The sequence below is a fragment of the Semicossyphus pulcher genome, unplaced genomic scaffold (assembly GCF_022749685.1).
Source record: "Semicossyphus pulcher isolate SPU_LCO1_2020_fin unplaced genomic scaffold, fSemPul1.0.p SCAF_6, whole genome shotgun sequence".
In the NCBI taxonomy this organism is placed as follows: Eukaryota; Metazoa; Chordata; class Actinopteri; order Labriformes; family Labridae; genus Semicossyphus; species Semicossyphus pulcher.
The window spans coordinates 26,081,710-26,101,441 of record NW_027211737.1 but is presented as its reverse complement, the minus strand read 5'-3'; the positions used below and the strand labels follow the sequence as shown (position 1 = coordinate 26,101,441).

Here is a 19,732-nt window from a genome sequence, read left to right as displayed (position 1 = left end):
ATAAAACAATACAAAAAGGAATTATGTTCAAGGTAAGTAATATTGTATTCTGTTTATTGGTTAACTGTTGTCATAATCGTTAGACTGATATCTGTGCATCTTTAATACAATATTTTTACCACAACTTTTTTTAATGTTTTACTTCTTTGCGGAAATAATTATGGGACACAAAATATAAAACTTAAACTTCAAAATAGTAGTTTTATTCCCAAACAAAATACAGTACAAAATATAGTATAAATACACAAAAAACCCATTACAAAATAAAGACTCTGTTTCTTCAGAATTAAGTCTTTTTCGTGCTTTGTCATTTTTATTTGAGGAGACACTTTTCCAAAACAACTAAGGGATACTAAATCAGTATCAGCATTAGCTCCTCTAAGGATTGAACATGTGACCTTACTCATAAAGGAAATTCATACTGATCACTAGGCCACTCTGCCAGCCCAAATTACAAATGTGAGAAAGTGTGAGAAATATCATGTAATGTGTCTGAAGGAGACAGTCAGTCAATTCCTTGTTGAAACAAATGAATTTTGCATCTGTGATAAACCATTTCCAGTGAGTTGGCCTTGTATTTCTTCAAACACTGTCCTCTTTTCTGTCAGTCCAATGAAAACATTTTTGCAGTTCTTTTACTGCATCTTTGATGTCACTCTTCTTCGTCCTCCTCGCTGTCAGATTCAACTTCAAATTCTTTCTTTTGTCCTTTTATTAGAGTGCAGTTCAGAATTGCTTCTCGAACCTGTTGTTTTTCTTCTGCAAATGCAAAAAAAAAGGGAACTAGTCAAACAATGTTTTCCGAGTACTTTTACAGTTTTATATTTAATGTTGCAGTCTCTGTAATCTAAAGACATTTAATGTTAATTCCAGTATTGTATTATTAAAAAACACAAGAAAAAATAAATGAATTAATGGGCAACAACTGGCTGTATTTGCAGAGTTCAGTATGAGAAATATTAGATTAGATTAAATAAATTCCATACCGTCATTTTTACATTTAGGGAGCATTCGATGGAGCTGCCGGGTGTTGTACCGGATCAGAAACTTCTGACATGTTCTGATTGTTCCTGGAAAAACAACAAATGCCATAAGTTAATGTTAAATAATATTTAAGATTTGATGTCTGATTCATTATGAAATGTGAATTGATATTTTCTTACCTCCTACATGCAAACAGTTGAGAAAACATGGGATTTTTTGCCCACGAGTTTCAATACAGGTGATGAACGGCAATGCAGACCAGAGGATTTTGTAACACCTTTTGGGGAAACGCAGGAACACTATTCCAGTATAAGTATTCAGATATTTCACTAAAAACAGAAGAAAAAACAGAGAACATAGAGAGCTCAGTTAACACTACAATATCGCAAAAGTGCTGTTTGATTTAAGATTCATTCTCAGAGTACTCCTCCAATTAAAAGTTCAAACTGACTTTCTGTTTTCTGGTTGGATAGGCTACTTTTAAAATGTAGCTCACACCTGCTGGTTTACCCAAAGCTGCCGCAGCTTTTAGATTTTACATATAAAACTAATGATTAATACGTTTATAAAATTGATGCATTGTTATAAATCAAACTTATTAACAGTATTAATACTTTTGAAATTAATTCTGTCTTGCCAATCAGTACATCTGTACTTTGAATACAAGACTTTACTTCTAATTGACCTTTACAATAAACTAGAGTTTTTAAACTAAATCATCAAAATAATTTCTTCTTCTATGAGGTTTTACGCCAGTTGGCAACCAAATTGTTGCATTCCTGTCACAAAATATACATCCACCACTGCTTACCAGAGAATCTGATGCTACAGAGAGCCGCCCCGTAGTCCCCATGTATGCGAGCTACCGCTGCCTTCACTGCCGCTGCAACAGCTCGGTCATCCAGCAGGAACAAACTGCTCCTGTCTGACACGTTGACCTCGCACAGCAGATACCTGCCGACAAAAGAAGGACCGTCAGAAACGTAGAATCAAGTTAAAAATGGTCAGTAAATGGTGCGAATAGGGCAGCACATTTTACCTCGATTTCACACGCACCATCGCAGCTCCTCTCTTCTTCCGTGGGAACTTCCGTCAACAAGCTGTTAGCAGGAGAGTTGCTCTACTGCCACCTGCTGGTCGATAATGGATGCACTTAAGACTTGATACTGGGCAGCATGAAGTGCGTAACTAGTTTCACCAACACATCTAGACGGGTTTCCTTTCAGAAATACACCGAACCATAATATGTTTCGACAAAGCGGAAGGGGTAGAAGATACTGGACGAAAGTGTCTGATTTAACTGACTTTATTTTTATTTTTAAATTAACACCCAACTGAAGAAGAAACGGGAAGTCCTGGGCTTTAAACCATTCATACCCCGTCGGTAACTATGACAATCTCCATCGTCCTCAGCCAATCACAATCTTACTTTTCTGTCTCCCATACACGTTTTACGCCATCTTGAAATTACACCCGCAGTTTGTCAAGTCGCTACAAAATTAAGAAGCACAACAACTCTTTTCATCCTTTCTTCTGTGTCCGGCATGAACGGTTCGCGAAACAAACCGGCGCCGACAGTCAACAAAAGTCAGACGGAAGCAGACACCGGCTCAGAGACGAACCACAGGGACCGAAAGACTGTTGGAGGAATGCTGAAGAAGCTGAAGTCGAGGCGCAGTCAGACGGATAAGTGGCCTGTGGTCACAGAGGATGAACTCCGGGCACTGGGAGGAGATATTTCCCCGGACCATGTCCTGGGTCTCCGGGCTGTCACGGAGGGTAAGTAATATGTGTCTTATCTTGGTCTTCATTAAATTCAGTATAATTACACGGCTCTACCCAATACTGTATGCTAGTTGTGGCTAATTAGTTGATTTTAAGATCCACTAACTGACTGTAACAGTTATAAATTGACCAAACACTTAACGCTACATGTGCAACTTTACTTTCAGTTGTACACCATATTTGATATCTATGGCGTTCACTAAAGAAGTAGGATGTACCCAGGGGCGTAGCAAGCAATTTGGGCAACCCAGAAACAATAAAGTCTAGGGCCCCCTGTCCTTTAGGATGGATATGGAAAAAAACTCAAATGTAAACTCATTTGAAGTCATGTTTCTTTCCAACAGATTAAGATTTATTATTTAAAGGAGCAATTTGTCCCTGGAAAAAGGCACTGTTAGTCAAACCTGGTGTTCTCTGTAATCGATAGAAGCAATAATATTTGAAATTCAACTCATGGTTTCACCCATTCTACATTCTTACAATACCCAGCGTGCATTGCGCTCCTCCCTCTGAAAGGAATGGCCCAGAGAAAGATGCTGGAGTGAAATACTTCCGATTTTCACTCAAAGACATTGATCGCTACAGGCAATGGCTCAGAGCGGTACAGAATCTGAAATACAATGAGAATATACCGGCGGATCATCTAAAAAATCTTCTGGTCTGTCGTCTACATTTCAACCTGACGATTTTGAACGAGACATGACATCAGATGCGGTCGTCCTAGATTGAGGAAATGTAGTTTAGCAAGCTCCCTGGCCTCCGCCAGATGACACGTTTTATGTAGTCTGATTCCTATACCTTGACTTGAGTTTTAGCTGATACAAGTATCTCTTCAATACCAGCAGGATTTAAAAAAAATACATCTTATTGCTGGAAATAAAATGATATTTAGCTAGCATTGACTAACAATACATTCACTGCTCACACCACAATGTAGTTGTTTGTTATCATCACATGATAATTTACCTGAAACCTGTTGATTTTTGGGAGTTGTTCCTGCCTTGCTCTGGGTATAATTATACAGCTAAAAACAAAAATTCAATATAAATCCTGATAGTTTATGGAGAAGCCTTAAGTAATTAAATTTTATTTACGATTGCATACCTTGGATTTGTCATGGCCTTCCACCCCACTTGTAACCGTCCTGCCTGAGCCCTCTGAGTCAGACCCCAGGATCCGTCATCAGACACCTTGTCTAACGGAGTTGCAGCCAAAGCTTAAGCCTCCCATTGTCTTTGTCCTTTTGCCGGACCAGACAACAATAGCTTTACTTCCCTTCTCTCTCACTACACTTTGTTGAAAAGAGGGAGCCTGTGCTATGGCATTACTCACCACTCCTGCAAGGTGCAGGAGCCAGCGAACAGATACTGAATCTGTAATTGCTTATCAAGTGCTATTTTAGCTCTTAAAGCGAGGGTACTCTACGATGAATTTTGTCTTAAGATACTTTGAAGCACAAAGACTAACTTTCTGTGAGCTGGAAAGAGCGACCTGTTTGCTAATGGGGGCTAGCTAGCTTGCTGTCAGATAACACACTCACCCACTTAATGTTTGTCTTAACAAAAACTCCTTCTTTTATTTCACCTTCCAGACTATCTTTGCAAACCTGAAGACAATATCTTCAACATTGACTTTACACGTTTCAAAATAAGAGATCTGGAGACAGGAACGGTGCTGTTTGAGATCGCCAAACCTCCTCAGAGCGGTAAGTCACATTTGACCTTTCTGTTGCTACATCATGTTTTCAGTGAGGATGTTTTTCCTCCACAGTGCTTTACCGACAGTCAGGGGACTGCTTTGTATAGCCTTTACCTCACTGTCATGTGCTCTATCTGGAGGCATTTGCCTCCAGATATGTTTATGTAAAAGACAGAAAGTCTCAGAAACGACCTCAGTCGTTTTTATAGTTTCCTTTTCCTAGAAACACATGCATATAACATTCAGATTTTTACGAAAGCATTAGGAACCTCACTGTCTCCTTCACATCTTGATCTGATTTATTTGACATTGTTCTGACAAATTGTGCCTTACCACTGCAGCCAGTTTTATCACAGTGTTTTGGAGTTTCTTTGAAAATCCGTTGAATGATATTGTAAACTTTGCCTGTTGTGTAAAAGCTCAACATATTTTCTGTTTTAGGTCCTGTGGAGGGCGATGAGGAGATTGGAGATGTAGACACCAGTGCAGGGCGTTTTGTGCGATATCAGTTTACACCAGCCTTTCTTAAACTGTGTACTGTTGGTGCCACGTAAGTAAATGAACAGTTACTTTTTAAATAAAACTATCTGAAAGCACAATAATCAGATTTGTATGTGCTGTCTCCTAAAGATGTGTTCAGACAAAAAGCGTAGCATAAGTTTGTGCCAGGATATCCAGGATTGAAAGCAGTTGTTTCTGTTGAGTCGCTTTTTCTCTGTGTTGAGCATGTCACAAAGTAAGGCTGGAGATTTTGTTGCTTTTGACTAAGTGTGCGCATGATGGCTGCCACGCGTTTCCTGCATCTGGTTGGAGCGTCGGCTGTGCATGTCCTCAAAAATTAATGCTACGTGAACACTAGATACAGTATCCACATGAATGGTTGGGGCGGTGTAGAGGCAAAGGGGATGTGAGAGGGTCAACACAGATAAACCAAGACCACAATATCCTCATTCTGTACAGTGTTTCATTTCTACTGCACAGCAACAGACAGGCCTGTCAAAATAGCTGGCGATAAGTTTCATTTTAGAAGTCCACTTGGAAACCTTCATAACTAAATGGAAACATGTCCGGGACCATTACGTCCGTGCACGGAGGAACATGTTGGAGAAATGGAGCGGGGGCAGTGCCAACGGTGTGTTCTGTCCACCGAACACACTAAAGCTGTCGCTTTTTCTGCCGTGATAGTAACGGCAAAATGTCGCCATGTATGTTGTTTACATCCCGCACGTATGGTAGTTGCATACGGCCTGAGCTTTCTGGTGTGCCCTCTAGAGGCATCCTCCAGTAACACACGTAGTGCCTAGACAACTATGTGAACAATTACGCTCAAGACACAGCCAGTTGTGTACACGAATGCAAGGTTAAAAAGCAAGTATATTTCCGGCCTAAGACATGACAGATTTTGTGGTGATTAAGTCACAATACAGGAGTCGAAAGTATTCCCAGATTAGTACATCATGGTGCACATTTGCACTTTCAGTTCTATCCGTAAGACGACATGCAAGTACTTTAAAAATGCTTGGTTTTAATTTAGTTCCAATAGACCATATCTGACGCATTCTCAGGACAATAGTTAGGCTTTTGCTTTCAGCAGGATGAAAAATTTCTCACTCAAGTGGAATAAACTCAACCAGCACAAACATGCATCTATTAGTGCCTTCACATTTCCTTTGTATGTAATCACACTGCGTAAAAAAGCTAAACCCACCTGAAGAGTCACTCAGAATTATTTATTACATCTGAATTGTAAATTTTGTCTTTCTCATTTCTCTTTCCAAACCTCAGCGTGGAGTTCACAGTGGGCGACCGACCCATTAACAGCTTTCGTATGATCGAGAGGCATTACTTCCAGGGACGCCTTCTCAAGAACTTTGACTTTGACTTCGGTTTTTGCATTCCCAACAGCCGCAACACTTGTGAACACATTTATGAGTTTCCACAGCTTCCAGAGGAGCTCAGTGAGTTCTAGTCTATTTTTACCAGCCCTAAATGTTGATGCTATTTCATGCAAATAATGACCCATATCTTGATCTTTGTTTCTTTCATTTTTCATCTTTCTTTCTTTTCCCCATTCCAGTTCGGCAAATGGTGGCACACCCTTACGAGACCAGATCAGACAGTTTCTACTTTGTGGACAACAAACTCATCATGCACAACAAGGCAGATTATGCCTACAATGGTGGTCTGTAATACCTGAGAGGAAAAATGTGTGCAATACTTCCCAGAGGATTGATTTCGTGGATAACAACCATTTAAAAGTTTATTTTTAGGGGACAGAAGTATTCTCCTCTTGTGGACATTCCTACGAACGTTACACATTCAGAATCAAGCGACCAAATCTGCCTTCATATGAAATCATGGATAAGTTCATCAGTACCTCACTGAGCTCAGTTTCTGCGACTGTGAGGAAAGCTCTGTTAAATATTTCTGTTAAGTCCAACTGAAACCTTTTGGTTTGTCATGTTACTGCTTGAACACTTTTGCCTTAAGTATCTCTGCTGGAAAGGGACACTTTGAGTCACAGACCTCTTGTGACAAAGCCTTTAGACTCATTTAGTTATAGGTTGAATTTCTTCAGTAAATAGATGTTTTCAGTTGATGTTTATTTGAACTACCTTTGGCAAGTGACAATTGTGTTTCCTGTTTGGAAAAGCGAGCATTAACTAGACTGTTTACAGTATTGTTAGTCATAGATGATCATGTAGCAAAGAGTTGACATAGTTTGAGTTTCATTCTTTCTTAAGTATCTACTATGAATTGTGAGTCATTTGGGTTTTTCAAGTCTCATATTTAAGTTTGGCGTCAACATTATTTGACCATCTTGTCTTTAGTAGGAAATCTTTGAATACAAGAACAGCATGAGCTTTATTGATAATACCTTTTGTCATTTCAGTCCTGTCTGTAAGATGTTAAATTACTGCATCATTGGCTCTCATCTTGGAGTCTTGTGTTGTTCCTATCAAACTGTGCAACCGCGACACACTTGGATACTTGAAAAGGACTAGATAGTCGCAGAATCTAGAAGAAGAAGTTACTGCTCTTTCTTTTGCACAGTTAATTAAATCCCTTGAGGTCTGTCTTCCTGGTTTATTTGGCACAACAACACTGTGAATCCCACTCTTTAGAAACAGAGTTTGCCCGACACTGTGGTTTACCTGTAACTCTGGAAGCTGAATTTATTTGTTTCTGGTTTGACTCTCAGGTTCTCAGTCTGCCAATGAAATACCGCAGTAGCACACAACATTACAGCACAAAGTGATGTAGCTTATTTGTTCTATTTTGAATGAGGCAACAGGGTAGATACAGAAGTTTTCCCGACTGTTTCTCTATTCATGAAGCCCTGTTTTAAGGACAATATTGTTGGGTTGGCTTATAAAAGTTGTCATGTTTTCAAGTGTCCAATCTATTAGATACACCTGAACCATTTAACAGTTTTCCCCCGGAATAAATCTTCTTTAGTTAAGCTTGCAATGCTCTTTTTTTGTCACGTTAGTTGATTTGATTATATGGTCAGGCTGTTGTTTCCATCTACTGACAGGTGTTTCTGACAGGTTGGGATGTACTTCAAGGATTAGGCACACCGACACTGAAGAGTTTGTAAATGGTCCCTGCTTGGAAGTTAGTTCCAATATTTACTGCTATAAAAAAGTGATTTTATAGTTTTTGGTATCTGTGATGACTCGATATGCAGCACATTAATAAACCTCAAAAAGTGTGATATCAGGCACACACTTGCACCACTGTAGCCTTTGCTCCATGACCCTATACAAACATAGTTTTTTGTCAATTTAGACTCCATGCATACATCTCCACTTGACTTCTGGTTTCATTGTTTTGTCATACAATTACAGTAATGTTTTTTTCTTATTTAGAAATCAGATAATCTAAATGTCCTGAAGCGGGTACATGTTATATATCTGCACAAAAAAAGCTACACAACTGACCCAAAACATGTATAAATCCATTCTGTAAACTGTTTTATTGACTCCTCTTTTTTGTACTGGTTGATTTGACAAATAATACATTCATGTTGTATCTTGTATCATATGTTTTATTGTAAATAAAGATAGATGACTGGAAAACATTCTCACCTTGAAAACATAGGGGCCCTTGTTAGTAGTTTATCAGTGATTTTATGGGTCTGGCAACAAACAGTGTAAACTGAATGGTTAACAGGGCAAATGATAACATCATGTGGCCTTACACCTTGGTACCTCACAAAACGTATATTCTTAAGAGCTGTTGCACATTAGTTTTTTCTAATATGGCACCACCATGTTTTTAGGACAGTTTTGCACAAATTTTTGCTATTCAAAACTTTTGCTATTCAAAAATTCAGAATTCCTATTTAAGTACAACGAGGTTTAGTAAAACTACTTTCTACTCCTTATTGGTCCTCAACATATTGTTTGTATTGTATTAATGAATACAAGCACAGTAAGAAGCCATATCCACGCAGTTCCTCTTCACCGTCAGACTACATTACCCAGAATGCTCGTCTCAAAACAGACAACACGAGCAGCACATGTTTTCATCATGGCGGCCCCCGCTAAAAAGATGGTTGGTGTTTCTGACGACTCCAGCAGCAGTGACGACGAGGCGCTTAAGAGATGTCGAGAGGCAGTTTGGGAGACAAGAAGTGACAAAAAGAAAGGTGAATGTTTTTGTTATGTTAGTAAAAAGAGACGGAGGGACTATTTCTGTACAGGCGGATACACACCTGGAGAAATGCGACAGTAGCATGATGGTCCAACCTTAATATTTATAATTCAACCACAAACGGTTGCTGAAGTTACATTACTGTCATAAACATACATGTTTCAGGCCTGTTTACCCTTACTAGCTACGTTAGAGCTGATTAACTTGCTCTAACCTCATGCTCAGCTCATTCAGATTGTACTGTCACAAACTAATTTAACCTCTTGACAACAACTGCTATCTCTGTTTGTGTAGATGGAGACCGCATTGTGCCACAGTCAAAGCGGTAAGCCTTGTGTCAATATAACTACTAACTGTAAGCTGTAATGAGAAAGTGAGAAGGGGGGAAAATAGCATCTGTATTTCCACAGTGTAAAAAAGCAAATGTATTTATTTAACTATATTTTTATAAAGCAGAATTAAGACTTATATCAGTTGTGGATTCTTAATAAATGTGCCACATGAAATTAAAATTAAAGCTGTCTTGCTGTGCTACAGTGTTGTTGTGGCCGACCATGACCATGATGGAAACGAGCTCCAAGTTACAAAAGGGTTTCAAACACACGTCGCTAAAAAGCTGGGACATTATCTTGACAAGTAAGTAGGGTCAGGTTTAAATTTCAAATGCAATTTATCACAGGATCTTTTAACGAAAAAAAGTCATCTCTGACTATAAATATGTCTGTTAATGTCAGTTGTATTACAGAGATGCACAATCAGGCTTCATCCTGTGTTGACTCAGCAAAATGTGACAATGATGATGAAGGTAAACGTTATTATATTTTGGTACTTTTTGCTTTTAAGGTGATCCTGTGTTATTATCTTTAAATGAAGCTTATCCACGTGTTTTTGGTTTGTTTCTTTTTTCCTCTTGTAGGATTTCGTCTGTTTTCTTCATCAGTCCCTGGACAGACAGCTGATGATCCCCCAGCTCCTGTGAGGCGTCGGCCTGCTCCCAGCTCAAGGTTCTTTAAATGCCTATTAAATGGTGCCATTTTTTAACAACTTGATAATTTGTGTACTCCTTAATTTAATATTTCCTCTGTTGGTCACAGTGACAGCGACAGTGAGATGGAAACCAGGCTGAGGGAGGCGGCGGTGTCCGTCAAAGATCTCATACCCTCATTGTCACAGCCTTCTACACTCACAACTCCCTCTGCAGAGACTCCTTGTTCAGAGAAAACAAAGAAGAAGAAGAACGTGGCAGAGGGAGAGGAGAGCAACATTGTAAAGAAGAAGAAAAAGAGGAAACAGAAACAAGAAGAGAGTGACTGTACAGATTCCCCTCTTAATGCTCAGAGCACTGGTGAGAACGGGATCTCGGAGCAGGAAAACACAGGAGTGAAAGTAAAACGGAAAAAGAAAAAGAAGCGAGAAATAAACACAGAAGACTGAATTTATGTCGCTGTTTTGGGATTTTTGTCAGTCCTCCAGTCTGCCACAGGCTTTAAATGATTCAATTGTTGTAAATTTTTACGTATTTTTGTATATTTTAGGAAGCCACGTGTTTCAGAACATGCTGCAAATGCACTGTGTCGAAAGCAAACCTTTCCTCATTAAAGATCTATCCACTGTCATTCTTGAAATAGACTTTACTTGGTCATGAAAGATATCCATTCAAGTGTGAAAAAGCAATTCAAGGCAGTGACAGAGGATAATACAGGTAACATGCTGTTTACAAGTTTAACTCAATGTACAATTTCTAAATATTACTAAACATTTTAATAAAAATACATTTCTGTGTTGATTTTCACATGATTGTTGTATCAAAAGTTAATCTTCTCTAATGTCGATCCTTGTTCGTGTTACAGTGGTACAGAGGGTCATGCTGATCCATCAAAGCTGAATCGTCCCTGTGGCCCCTGACTCCAAGTTTTTCTGGAAATTTATCCCCAGAGGTAGCTGTCCATACAAAACACAGTCACACTCCAGCTGATAGTGAGGAGACACAACAATGTCGGGGCACTTCTACTGTGCAGTAGACACCATTTGTGTAGGAATGTAGGAGCTGATGTCCGTCGGTGAAGGTGACAGAAGGTGAGACTGATGACTCTCTGTCGACTGAGAAGTGGGATACAGCTCGAGGCTCTCAGAGGAAGCTGTTGGAAACAAAAAAGAAAAATTAACTTAATTTTGTTAAATGAATTTCTCTCCTGCATGTGGAGGTTTAAGAGTTTCCTAAACTAAATGCACAGAAAGTCAACCCACAGTTTAATTTAAGTAAAGCTAACGGCTCAATCACAATTTTGTTGTCACAAATCACAAATGGCGCCCAGTTAGTGACGCGTTTTCCATCAGCCAGCAGTGGTTGGTCTGCCAGAGAGGGTAAGCGGAGCTAAGCGGCTGCTTTTCCAGTCTCTGCAAGTGTTGCGAGTAAACAGTAATCTACTATGGCTGAACAAACAAAGAAAAGATGGATGACTACAGATACAACTTCAAAGATAACTGAAAATCTAAGAAAAAAGAAACAAATTCGAGGCTCAGATGAAGGCAAACAGTCTAAAAAGGAAAGCGACCGTCAGCAAGGAAAATCAAGAGTTCCAACCGTAGAGTTCTGGTAATGTGGGACATATGTGCCCGCAATTGCCTTTAATCACCATTAGGTGCCGCCAAAGAGAACGAAACTGAGAACTTCGAGAATATAACTTTAATGTGTACAGAAACTTGAAGTGTAAAAAGAAGAGTTTATGGTTTGACAGACAGTAATGGTGCAGACTACTTCTTGGCGGTGAACAGTGACAACTGAAAGTCCTTTGCTCACTGTGAGGTTTGCTTGCCATGAGCTAAGCTAATCCATAACCATAAAATCTTTGCAAGCACTTGGTGGAGTTAAAGTGGTAAAATTAAATCAGCAGACAAAAAATTGCAAAACAAATTTATAAAATTCATATGACTATATTAAGCACAGATCAGTTTTACCAAATTACTGCTTAAAGCAGCATACAGGCATTCTTGCTTAATGTCATGATACTTGAAGGTAAAGGCTCTAAAATGGTCAAAAATCAGTTGCAGGGGGAAGTCTCTTAAACTTGCATGACTTAACATGGCGTCATCTTACAGTTGTAGGTGGATGTATTTTAGATGTCAAGGAGTGAGCCTGTGTTTACAGCTGCATACCTGGCACAGGTGTGTGGGGCTGCAGATGCAGAGAGTCTTCTTGTAAAGGTGGGTCTGTCTGTTCCTCTGGATCTGCCGTTAGGATCTACCAAAACAAAGATCATGGGAAGTTTTTACCAAAATAGGGTTATTCATGCCATCACAGACCAACAGACCCATCAGACTCGGCTACCTGTCTGACAGTGGCGAGGCTGGTCAGTGTTCCCAGGCTGCTACCGTCAGCGATGACCATGGCCTGAGACAGCAGACTGGATGGATGGTACTGGGGTGAGTCTGACTTGTTGTACACTGAAATGAGGAAGACATGAATAAATATTCACTCAACATAACACATTGCTTGTGTCGTGTTCTTGTCCCCTTACTGTGACATGGGAGCTGTGCCATGGTGGCCATGAAGGGGTTTGCCCCCATGTGAGTGTGGAGCTGTTGACAAAGCGGCTGCTGAGGCGAGCCGTGAAGCTGCTGCTGGAATGAGATCGGTTGCAGGGTGGTGAAACCTCCCCCGACATTGTTGATAACGGGCACGGTCTGAGGCTGGCCGGGGGCTAAACCTGTGAATCAACCAGCAAAGATGATGTTTCCAGAATTTTCTTTTTTTTCTTGCACAGAAAAGACAGGAAACGGGAGAGCTAATGTTACCGATGAGAAGCGAGGACTCCCCCAGGCTCATGACGCTGGGGAGGGAGGCCATGATGAGGCTCTGTGAGGAAGCAGGGGCGGCAGACAGACTGTGCAGGGAGGTCAGAGTGCTTACAGGAGGAAGAGGGCCACTGCTGGACGCCTGAGACAAGAGGACAACACGGTCATGATGGCAGCAGTCCACACAGGTAGTCTACAATAGATATTAGTGTAGGATTATGATGCGTGCTCTCACGTGTTTGGGGTTGTGTGTCTCCAGGAGTGTGTGGCTGGGCTCCAGTTGGACGGGGCTGACCACAAGACGTCCCACTCGCTCTCCTCCACCGCCTCTGGCTGAGCTCACAGTGTCACACAGGATCTGGTGGCTGTATTTTATAACTGTAAAAACAAGAAGTCAGGTACAGCTGCTCTGTAAGGGTTCATATTTTACACAGACACGAGGTCACTGAGAAATAAGAACATCAGGACTGAAACCAGGCAACAATGTCTACAAGTGTGTCATTGTTTTTACACCAAAGGATCAAAAAGACAGGTCTTAAGCTCCAGAATAGGCAAGTCTAACTTTGTCTCCACTGAGCAAACCCAGTTTTGATTTCACTTTCAATCTTGTCTGCAGACTGTTGGGGTATTACCGTGCTCAGGACTTGGTGGGAGATTAGAGTGAGAGGCAGACTGGTTGGCATAAGGTGTGTCCAGGGCCAGTTTGTGTCTGAAGGCCTCCTCTTTGCGGCGGTTGGCGAACCAGTTGTACACCCGGACCTCAGTCACCAGGTTTGAGCCCAGTCCAGCCAACTGGGAGGGAGAGACCCCCCTCTGCAGACACTCTGCCCTGAGGGAAGAAAAACACATGTATCAGTATTGCTTTATATTTTGAAGGTATACCGTGCCTCCGTCAGAATATGGCCGGACCAATATTTGTACATGTACTAAACATACCACAAGTGTAGCACGTGCACCAAAAAGACGTTAATACACGGGTGTTTTATTTAGCATCTTATTATCAGATATTTAAGTTGAGAAAAAGTAGTGTACAGTACGTTCTTGTGTCAACTAATAGTTTCTAAAGATAAATACGATACGACACAAGAAAGTCAAAAGTCGCTGCTTTACGTTAAATGCTAATGTCAGTATGCTAATGTGATCACAGTTGCAAATAATACTTACCAGGCGGGCTATCCTAGTCTGTACCATTAGCATGCTAACTTCTGCCTATCAGCGCTTAACAAAAAGTACAGCTGAGGCTCATGGGAATGTTGTTAGTTTTTTAAGTGTTTGGTGATAAGCTACAGTATGGAAGCAGATAAATGGTAAGTCATCTAAGTCAGAAGTATTTATCCTGAAGTCCTGAATATATATATCTATAGAATCAGTATAAATCAGACTGGCATTAATAATAGTAATGCAAAGCTAATCTCTGTAATCCGGCACCTGATTTAGCTCTTGTTGGGCTGTACTGACACAGCAAAGCTCTTAAAATAAGATAAACAACATTAAATATTCCTGTTTTGTCCTGATGCCCTCACTGTCTCACCTGTTGCACTCCTCCACTAACCCCTCTCTCTCCTCCTTGCTGGGGTTCTTCTGTCGCTCGTAGGCGTGGAAGAGGATCTGCAGGGATGCTGGACCCCATTTGAACCTGTTCCTTCGTCCCTTCTTGGTTTCCTCTCCCTGCTCCTCCCCAGATGCAAGGCCGTGTTTGGCATTGGTGAACTCTGAAAGGAAAGGTTATTTTTTTCAGTGTCACACACTTAAACTGATATTTGATGCGTCATTGAAAACAATCATTAGTTGAACAGATTGTGTACTCACGCTGGCTGATCTCGCACTGCTTCTTGACGTACCAGGTGTACAGAGCGGCTCTCTTCTGATTCTTCATGGGCGTGCCTTTGTTGAGGTGCTGCGAGAGGTGGGACTGGTTGAGTCCTGTTGACTCCACCACCTCTCTCTGAGGGAGGTTGTGCTGCTGCATGTAGCTCTTCACCATTTTAGCAACGTGCCAGGGGTCCCCTCTGTTAGACATAGACATGTTTGTTATTGTTATTTGTACCGTATAATCTTTTGCAGTGACTAAAGTCTATTCCTTCTTTTTCTCCACTGTTTCTGGGTATTTCTAACACTTCAACGCTCTGGAAAAGTGCCTGACATTGTGTCACAACTTTAGTCATAAAGCATGGCCACTGAGAGGGAAGTAGAGAGAGGCTTATTGACAGAGAGAGATAAGAGAAAGCACACAGGGGCAAAGTCCAGCGCTTTCAGATCACTGGAGGGGAAAAACCTGTGAAAGGTTTATGAAACCTAATTTAATGTGTTCTAACTGTCAAGTCAGGAGCAGAAAAATACACAACATTTCAAAAGTCCCTGACTTTACCTGGTTCAAATTCAGCACACAGACAGTTCAGAATTTGTTTTAAGGAGGCAAAATGTAAGAAAATATCATTTTAATCAGCCGCATAATGATTTAAATAAAACCACCACAATAAAGTGAGTAGTGGTAAAGAGTGAGTCAGTAAGACGGGCGAAGTGTCTTCCTAATTTTCAGAAAACAGGCCTAAAACTTCCATGTGGAAATATTTCTCATGCGTTATGTAAACACAGCGCCACATGTCCAGCCCTGCTCCATTAATCTTCACCTATGCATGTCGCTTATTTATTAAGAAATGGCCAGAGAATAATGATGGGGTCGGGTAATTAGTAACTAGCAAAGGAGGAACCCTCTTTAAATTCGCCTCAGAAGCCAGATTGCAGAGAGAGAGAGACACGCAGAGGAGCTGGAGAAGGAAGGAGGATTTGGTAAAGAGAGGGGGAATGAAGCTTAAAGAGAATAAAGGAAAAGAGAGGATGTTATCGGGTCAGCTGTTTGGACTCGGAGGTGTTTGGTTGGGATGAAGAGGAGGTAAAAGAGAGATGGGATCAAATAGATAGCTCAAATTGTTTCCTAATGTCGAGATACAGACGTGCTGTGTGAGAATAGTTAGTAAGAGAAGAACAGGATGTTTCTGCCGTGGAGCTTCCAGAGACAGTTTGGATCTACTCACTGCAGAAGCTGGTCAACTTCAGCCCTCAGCTTGACCGCCTCTTCGGGGGAAAGCTTCTCCAGCTCTCGGAATATAGGCGGTGGGAAGTCCATTTCTCCCTCCTCTGAACTCTCTCCATCCCCCCTCTCTCCCCTCTCGGCGCCAGCGCTTGCCCTGTCTCGCTCCAGCTCGCCCAAGGCCTGGACCAGGACGTCCCGGGACAGACCAGACCCCAGCAGGGCATAGATCAGCTGCTCCTGCAGGGCAGTCAGACGGCTCGGCCTTAGCTTGGCCCTCTCGTCTATCCTCTCCTCCATGACTCTGACGCCTTACCTCGCTACCTCGCAAACAGACGCTGCTCTCATGTGCACTCACTCACTCAGACGACAGCCGGACGGGCAGCGTTCGGCCTCATTGCTTCTGTAGTCCCTCTTCAAGTTAAGAGACTTTCATTTTTCCTGCTTTGAATTTCCTCCCGATGTGTCCTGAGCCGCCTGGTTTTTGCTTTCCACCTGCTGTTTTGCTCTCAAAGGTCAATTTTCTTTTTTTTTCCTCCTCTTCACCCCCTCCTCCTTACATGCGCCCTGTGAACTTTGTCCCCACTCCCTCAGTCCCCAACAGTGACCAAAGTGCAGCTTAAAAACAATACATAATAGTGAGGGGATGTAACAGTTGAATGCAAAGCTGCAGAGGGAACAGATCAGATCTCAAAGCACACAGTAAAGTCATGTATAGAAACAGAACAGATTGAACAGGACAGTTTTTATATGTGTAAATACGTCTGATGTCACAGTGAAACCGTCTTTTGGGGTGGACACTTACGTTTATATGATAGATTTTCCAAACTTGATGTTGAAACATGTAGCTTAACATTTCATAATAAAGGCACAGATCAACACCACATTATTTAAGCAATAACAAAGTATAAGGTCTGATGTGTCCTTCTTGCCACTAGAGAGCGCTGTTATGTCATGTATACATCTGTAAGTCCCAGTTTCAGGACGCGTCCCTGAACTGGGCTGCTGTGAAAAACACAATGTTTCTTGTTGAACAGGAGTTACATCATACACACATGTAACTAGTAGAAAAAGATTAACATTATGACACCTTCTATAGAAATCACTGTGATATTTAAATCTCCTTCAAGACAGGATTTTTTAAAAATCAAAATGGATTTATTTCATTGGGTGATTTAGTTTACATGTATTAATTTCAGCATGCAAATTGGTGTATATATGTAAATAAGACATATGCAACATGCAGGGAGTGTAAATGTACCAAAAACACGAAAACACAACATAACTTATTTCAATAACAAATAAAAGTCCTTCATTTAAAATCAGACAATAAAAATGTAATACGTGTTATCAGCCACATTAAAGTATCACTAGTAAAAGTGCTTGTAGCACATTACATTACTACGGAAGCCTTAAATGGACATTTGTCCATACATTACATTTACTCCGTTTTCCTGTCGTTTGTTTTCTTGAGATAAGGAGATAAATAAGTCGAGATCTCAAGAAAACAAATGATAATTACTCGTTATGAAAATGTTGCTGCACCACCGTAACGTCAGAGGATCATAACTGGTTTCCTCAGAGCTGCAAAAGCACAAAACAAACATAGAAACCAACCTGTTTTGTTTTCTAGATCGCCGGAAAATTTCATAGAGATTATAAGAGAAATAAGTCGAGATCTCCAGAAAAAAAATTGAAATGAACTTCACGGGAAAACTGAGTGAATAAAATGTATGGATGCATGTCCGCATAGGGCCTCCGTACATTGCATATTTCTTTATGTACTTTAGTATTTAATAGTTTACTCTGATCAGTTCATATGAAAACAACATTTTGTCACTGCTTTAAATTACTCTATACAGTAAGGTTTCAGTTTAGAAGTTGTTACCAGAGGTTTGATGAAGAAGAGGGGTTCTAAGGTTTGTTTTGTTTGGTTGTGTTGTGGGAAACAAAAAAAATGTGCCGGAACTCAAATCTTTGTTCATTATTACGATTATCAAATTTTTACTCTTTCATAAAATACTCACGAGTCTTAGACCTCAGACCATTAAAAGAAACCACATAAAAAGTAAAGAGAGGAAGTAACTTTTTAGAGGGAAATGCTAGAATCTCAGAGACATCTGAAATGTGACAAAAAATCCCAACTAGATGTTTTTGTTGGTCTTTTGCCTTTATTAGATAGAACAGTGAGGAGTGATATGAGGTATGGGGAGAGGAGAGAGAGGTTGACATGCACCAAAGGGCCTCGAGTCGGAGTCGAAACCACGACCGATGCATTGAGGACTTTGCCTCTGTGCATGGGGCACCTGCTTTACCAAGTGAGCTAAACTGGCGCCTCAGACTGTGTTTGATTTTAAAAGGTCACAAGCCAAAATGGTTGGAAACGTCTGATTATATATTGTTTTTTATAAGCTTATCATATGTTCTGAAAGGGAACTGGTAAATTGACTGTTAAGTAAATGTAAGGGAATAATTAATCACACTTCTCAAGTAAGTACTCCCCGTGCATGTGTGGGTTCCCTCTGGGTACTCCGCCTTCCTCCCACAGTCCAAAGACATGCTCGTCAGGTGCATTGGTGACTCTAAATTGCCCGTAGGTGTGAGCATGAAAGGTTGTCTGTCTCTATGTGTCAGCCCTGTGATTGACTGGCGATCAGTCGAGGGTGTACGCCGCCTCTCGCCCCAATGACAGCTGGGATAGGATCCAGCCCCACACGACCTTGAACAGGATGAGCAGTATAGGTAATGGATGGATGGATGGACTTTTTAAGTGTAGTTATTTTTTTATTTTACTTCTTAAGCCCATTTTAATCTCTAGTTTTTATTAGTGCTACATTGTTAATATTATGTTATTATGTCACAGTCCATTTGCTCACCTGTTGATCATTACTTTACTGTCTCTCTAAGCTCCCTTACATGTATCTTTGCTTTACTTTCATGATTAGGATAAGGCCGTGTAATTGTGACAGAATGCACATATAATGTACAGTATTGTTTTTAAAGACACTGACTGAAGGAAACTGTGAGTACGTTTGAACTTCTTACAGTCGCAAGTTTTTCGTCTTTGCTCCACTCTCTTGGTTTTCGTCAGAGAAAGTTGTGAGGAAGTATGCGTTGTAAATGGAGAGCAAAAGGAAAGAGGGCAAACTGAATGGGAGAAAACCTTTGAGAGTTAATGTAGTCCTTTATCTTTTCTCTCCCTTTCTGTGTAAAACGCTCACTTTCTCTGCCTGGATCACCTTATACCATTCTCAGGTTCAGCCTATCAGCACCTTTTTGTGTGGAGCTCTTGTTACCCCACCCCACCCTTGGGAAGATGGCATTATACTGTATTTGGACGGGTAACAGAGCTCCCTCTATCTCCCTGAGACATGCCACTGACCTGTAATTAAGTCCCATTGTACTATTCAGAGAAAACTCCTCACCAAAACGGACAGAGGGCAATGTGTGCGGATTTCCAGCAGCTCAGATACCGCTGTGACTAATGCTCCGGCACACAGGCTGGATTTATCGAAATGGACCACATGCATTCTCCCTCTCTGGAGAACTCAAAGCTGTGTTGATTGGTAATGAGATACAATCCACACTGTCCATCTCTCATTAGTGAGCCATTGCTGTCTGTGTTCTCACCGCTCTGTCTCTCTCTGTCTCTGCCTCAGCCCAGTGTCCCCCCCACCATCCCGTCCCCATCCACGCCATTCAACCCCATTGATCATGCATGCAGAAATTTAACACACCCCTTAATTCCTGTCCAAATAGCCCCTGTCCCACTTCCAGAGC

At 41.0% G+C, this 19,732-nt stretch overlaps 4 protein-coding genes across 4 annotated transcripts; 2 read left to right on the top strand and 2 right to left on the bottom strand.

Moving 5' to 3' along the window:
• Positions 1-181: 181 nt before the first annotated feature.
• pop5 (POP5 homolog, ribonuclease P/MRP subunit) lies at positions 182-2,070 on the bottom strand. Its single transcript, XM_069683526.1, has 5 exons — positions 2,024-2,070; positions 1,796-1,938; positions 1,164-1,313; positions 987-1,070; positions 182-759 (listed from the first exon to the last, which is right to left on the bottom strand). The coding sequence occupies exons 1-5, from the start codon at positions 2,041-2,043 to the stop codon at positions 653-655; spliced, it is 504 nt and encodes a 167-aa protein (XP_069539627.1). The 5' UTR covers positions 2,044-2,070; the 3' UTR covers positions 182-652.
• Positions 2,071-2,444: 374 nt separating this feature from the next.
• unc119b (unc-119 lipid binding chaperone B) lies at positions 2,445-7,945 on the top strand. The gene is made up of 5 exons (XM_069683048.1): positions 2,445-2,763; positions 4,361-4,474; positions 4,909-5,017; positions 6,253-6,425; positions 6,545-7,945. Exons 1-5 carry the CDS (start codon positions 2,529-2,531, stop codon positions 6,655-6,657), a joined length of 744 nt encoding a protein of 247 aa, XP_069539149.1. The 5' UTR covers positions 2,445-2,528; the 3' UTR covers positions 6,658-7,945.
• Positions 7,946-9,003: 1,058 nt separating this feature from the next.
• cunh12orf43 (chromosome unknown C12orf43 homolog) lies at positions 9,004-10,877 on the top strand. The gene is made up of 6 exons (XM_069683625.1): positions 9,004-9,121; positions 9,421-9,451; positions 9,664-9,762; positions 9,861-9,931; positions 10,043-10,130; positions 10,221-10,877. Exons 1-6 carry the CDS (start codon positions 9,004-9,006, stop codon positions 10,558-10,560), a joined length of 747 nt encoding a protein of 248 aa, XP_069539726.1. The 3' UTR covers positions 10,561-10,877.
• Positions 10,878-10,952: 75 nt separating this feature from the next.
• On the bottom strand, positions 10,953-16,252 carry hnf1a (HNF1 homeobox a). The gene is made up of 10 exons (XM_069683389.1): positions 15,957-16,252; positions 14,731-14,930; positions 14,453-14,633; positions 13,554-13,750; positions 13,157-13,299; positions 12,922-13,063; positions 12,645-12,833; positions 12,455-12,570; positions 12,283-12,367; positions 10,953-11,264 (listed from the first exon to the last, which is right to left on the bottom strand). The coding sequence occupies exons 1-10, from the start codon at positions 16,250-16,252 to the stop codon at positions 11,134-11,136; spliced, it is 1,680 nt and encodes a 559-aa protein (XP_069539490.1). The 3' UTR covers positions 10,953-11,133.
• Positions 16,253-19,732: the final 3,480 nt, after the last annotated feature.

Bases quoted from the DNA above. Each gene is read 5' to 3' on its own strand.
- pop5 (XM_069683526.1), bottom strand. From the start codon at position 2,043: ATGGTGCGTGTGAAATCGAG. The intron at 1,071-1,163 runs GTAAGAAAATAT...TTGTTTTTCCAG, and splicing joins CAACTGTTTGCATGTAGGAG to GAACAATCAGAACATGTCAG. The intron at 760-986 runs GTATGGAATTTA...TTGCATTTGCAG, and splicing joins CCCTAAATGTAAAAATGACG to AAGAAAAACAACAGGTTCGA.
- unc119b (XM_069683048.1), top strand. From the start codon at position 2,529: ATGAACGGTTCGCGAAACAAACCGGCGCCGACAGTCAACAAAAGTCAG. The intron at 2,764-4,360 runs GTAAGTAATATG...TTCACCTTCCAG, and splicing joins TCTCCGGGCTGTCACGGAGG to ACTATCTTTGCAAACCTGAA. The intron at 4,475-4,908 runs GTAAGTCACATT...TTTCTGTTTTAG, and splicing joins CGCCAAACCTCCTCAGAGCG to GTCCTGTGGAGGGCGATGAG.
- cunh12orf43 (XM_069683625.1), top strand. From the start codon at position 9,004: ATGGCGGCCCCCGCTAAAAAGATGGTTGGTGTTTCTGACGACTCCAGC. The intron at 9,122-9,420 runs GTGAATGTTTTT...CTGTTTGTGTAG, and splicing joins AAGAAGTGACAAAAAGAAAG to ATGGAGACCGCATTGTGCCA. The intron at 10,131-10,220 runs GTTCTTTAAATG...TGTTGGTCACAG, and splicing joins CGGCCTGCTCCCAGCTCAAG to TGACAGCGACAGTGAGATGG.
- hnf1a (XM_069683389.1), bottom strand. From the start codon at position 16,252: ATGGAGGAGAGGATAGACGAGAGGGCCAAGCTAAGGCCGAGCCGTCTG. The intron at 14,634-14,730 runs GTGAGTACACAA...CTTTCCTTTCAG, and splicing joins GCAGTGCGAGATCAGCCAGC to AGTTCACCAATGCCAAACAC. The intron at 12,571-12,644 runs GTAAGGGGACAA...TCCTCATTTCAG, and splicing joins GGCACAGCTCCCATGTCACA to TGTACAACAAGTCAGACTCA.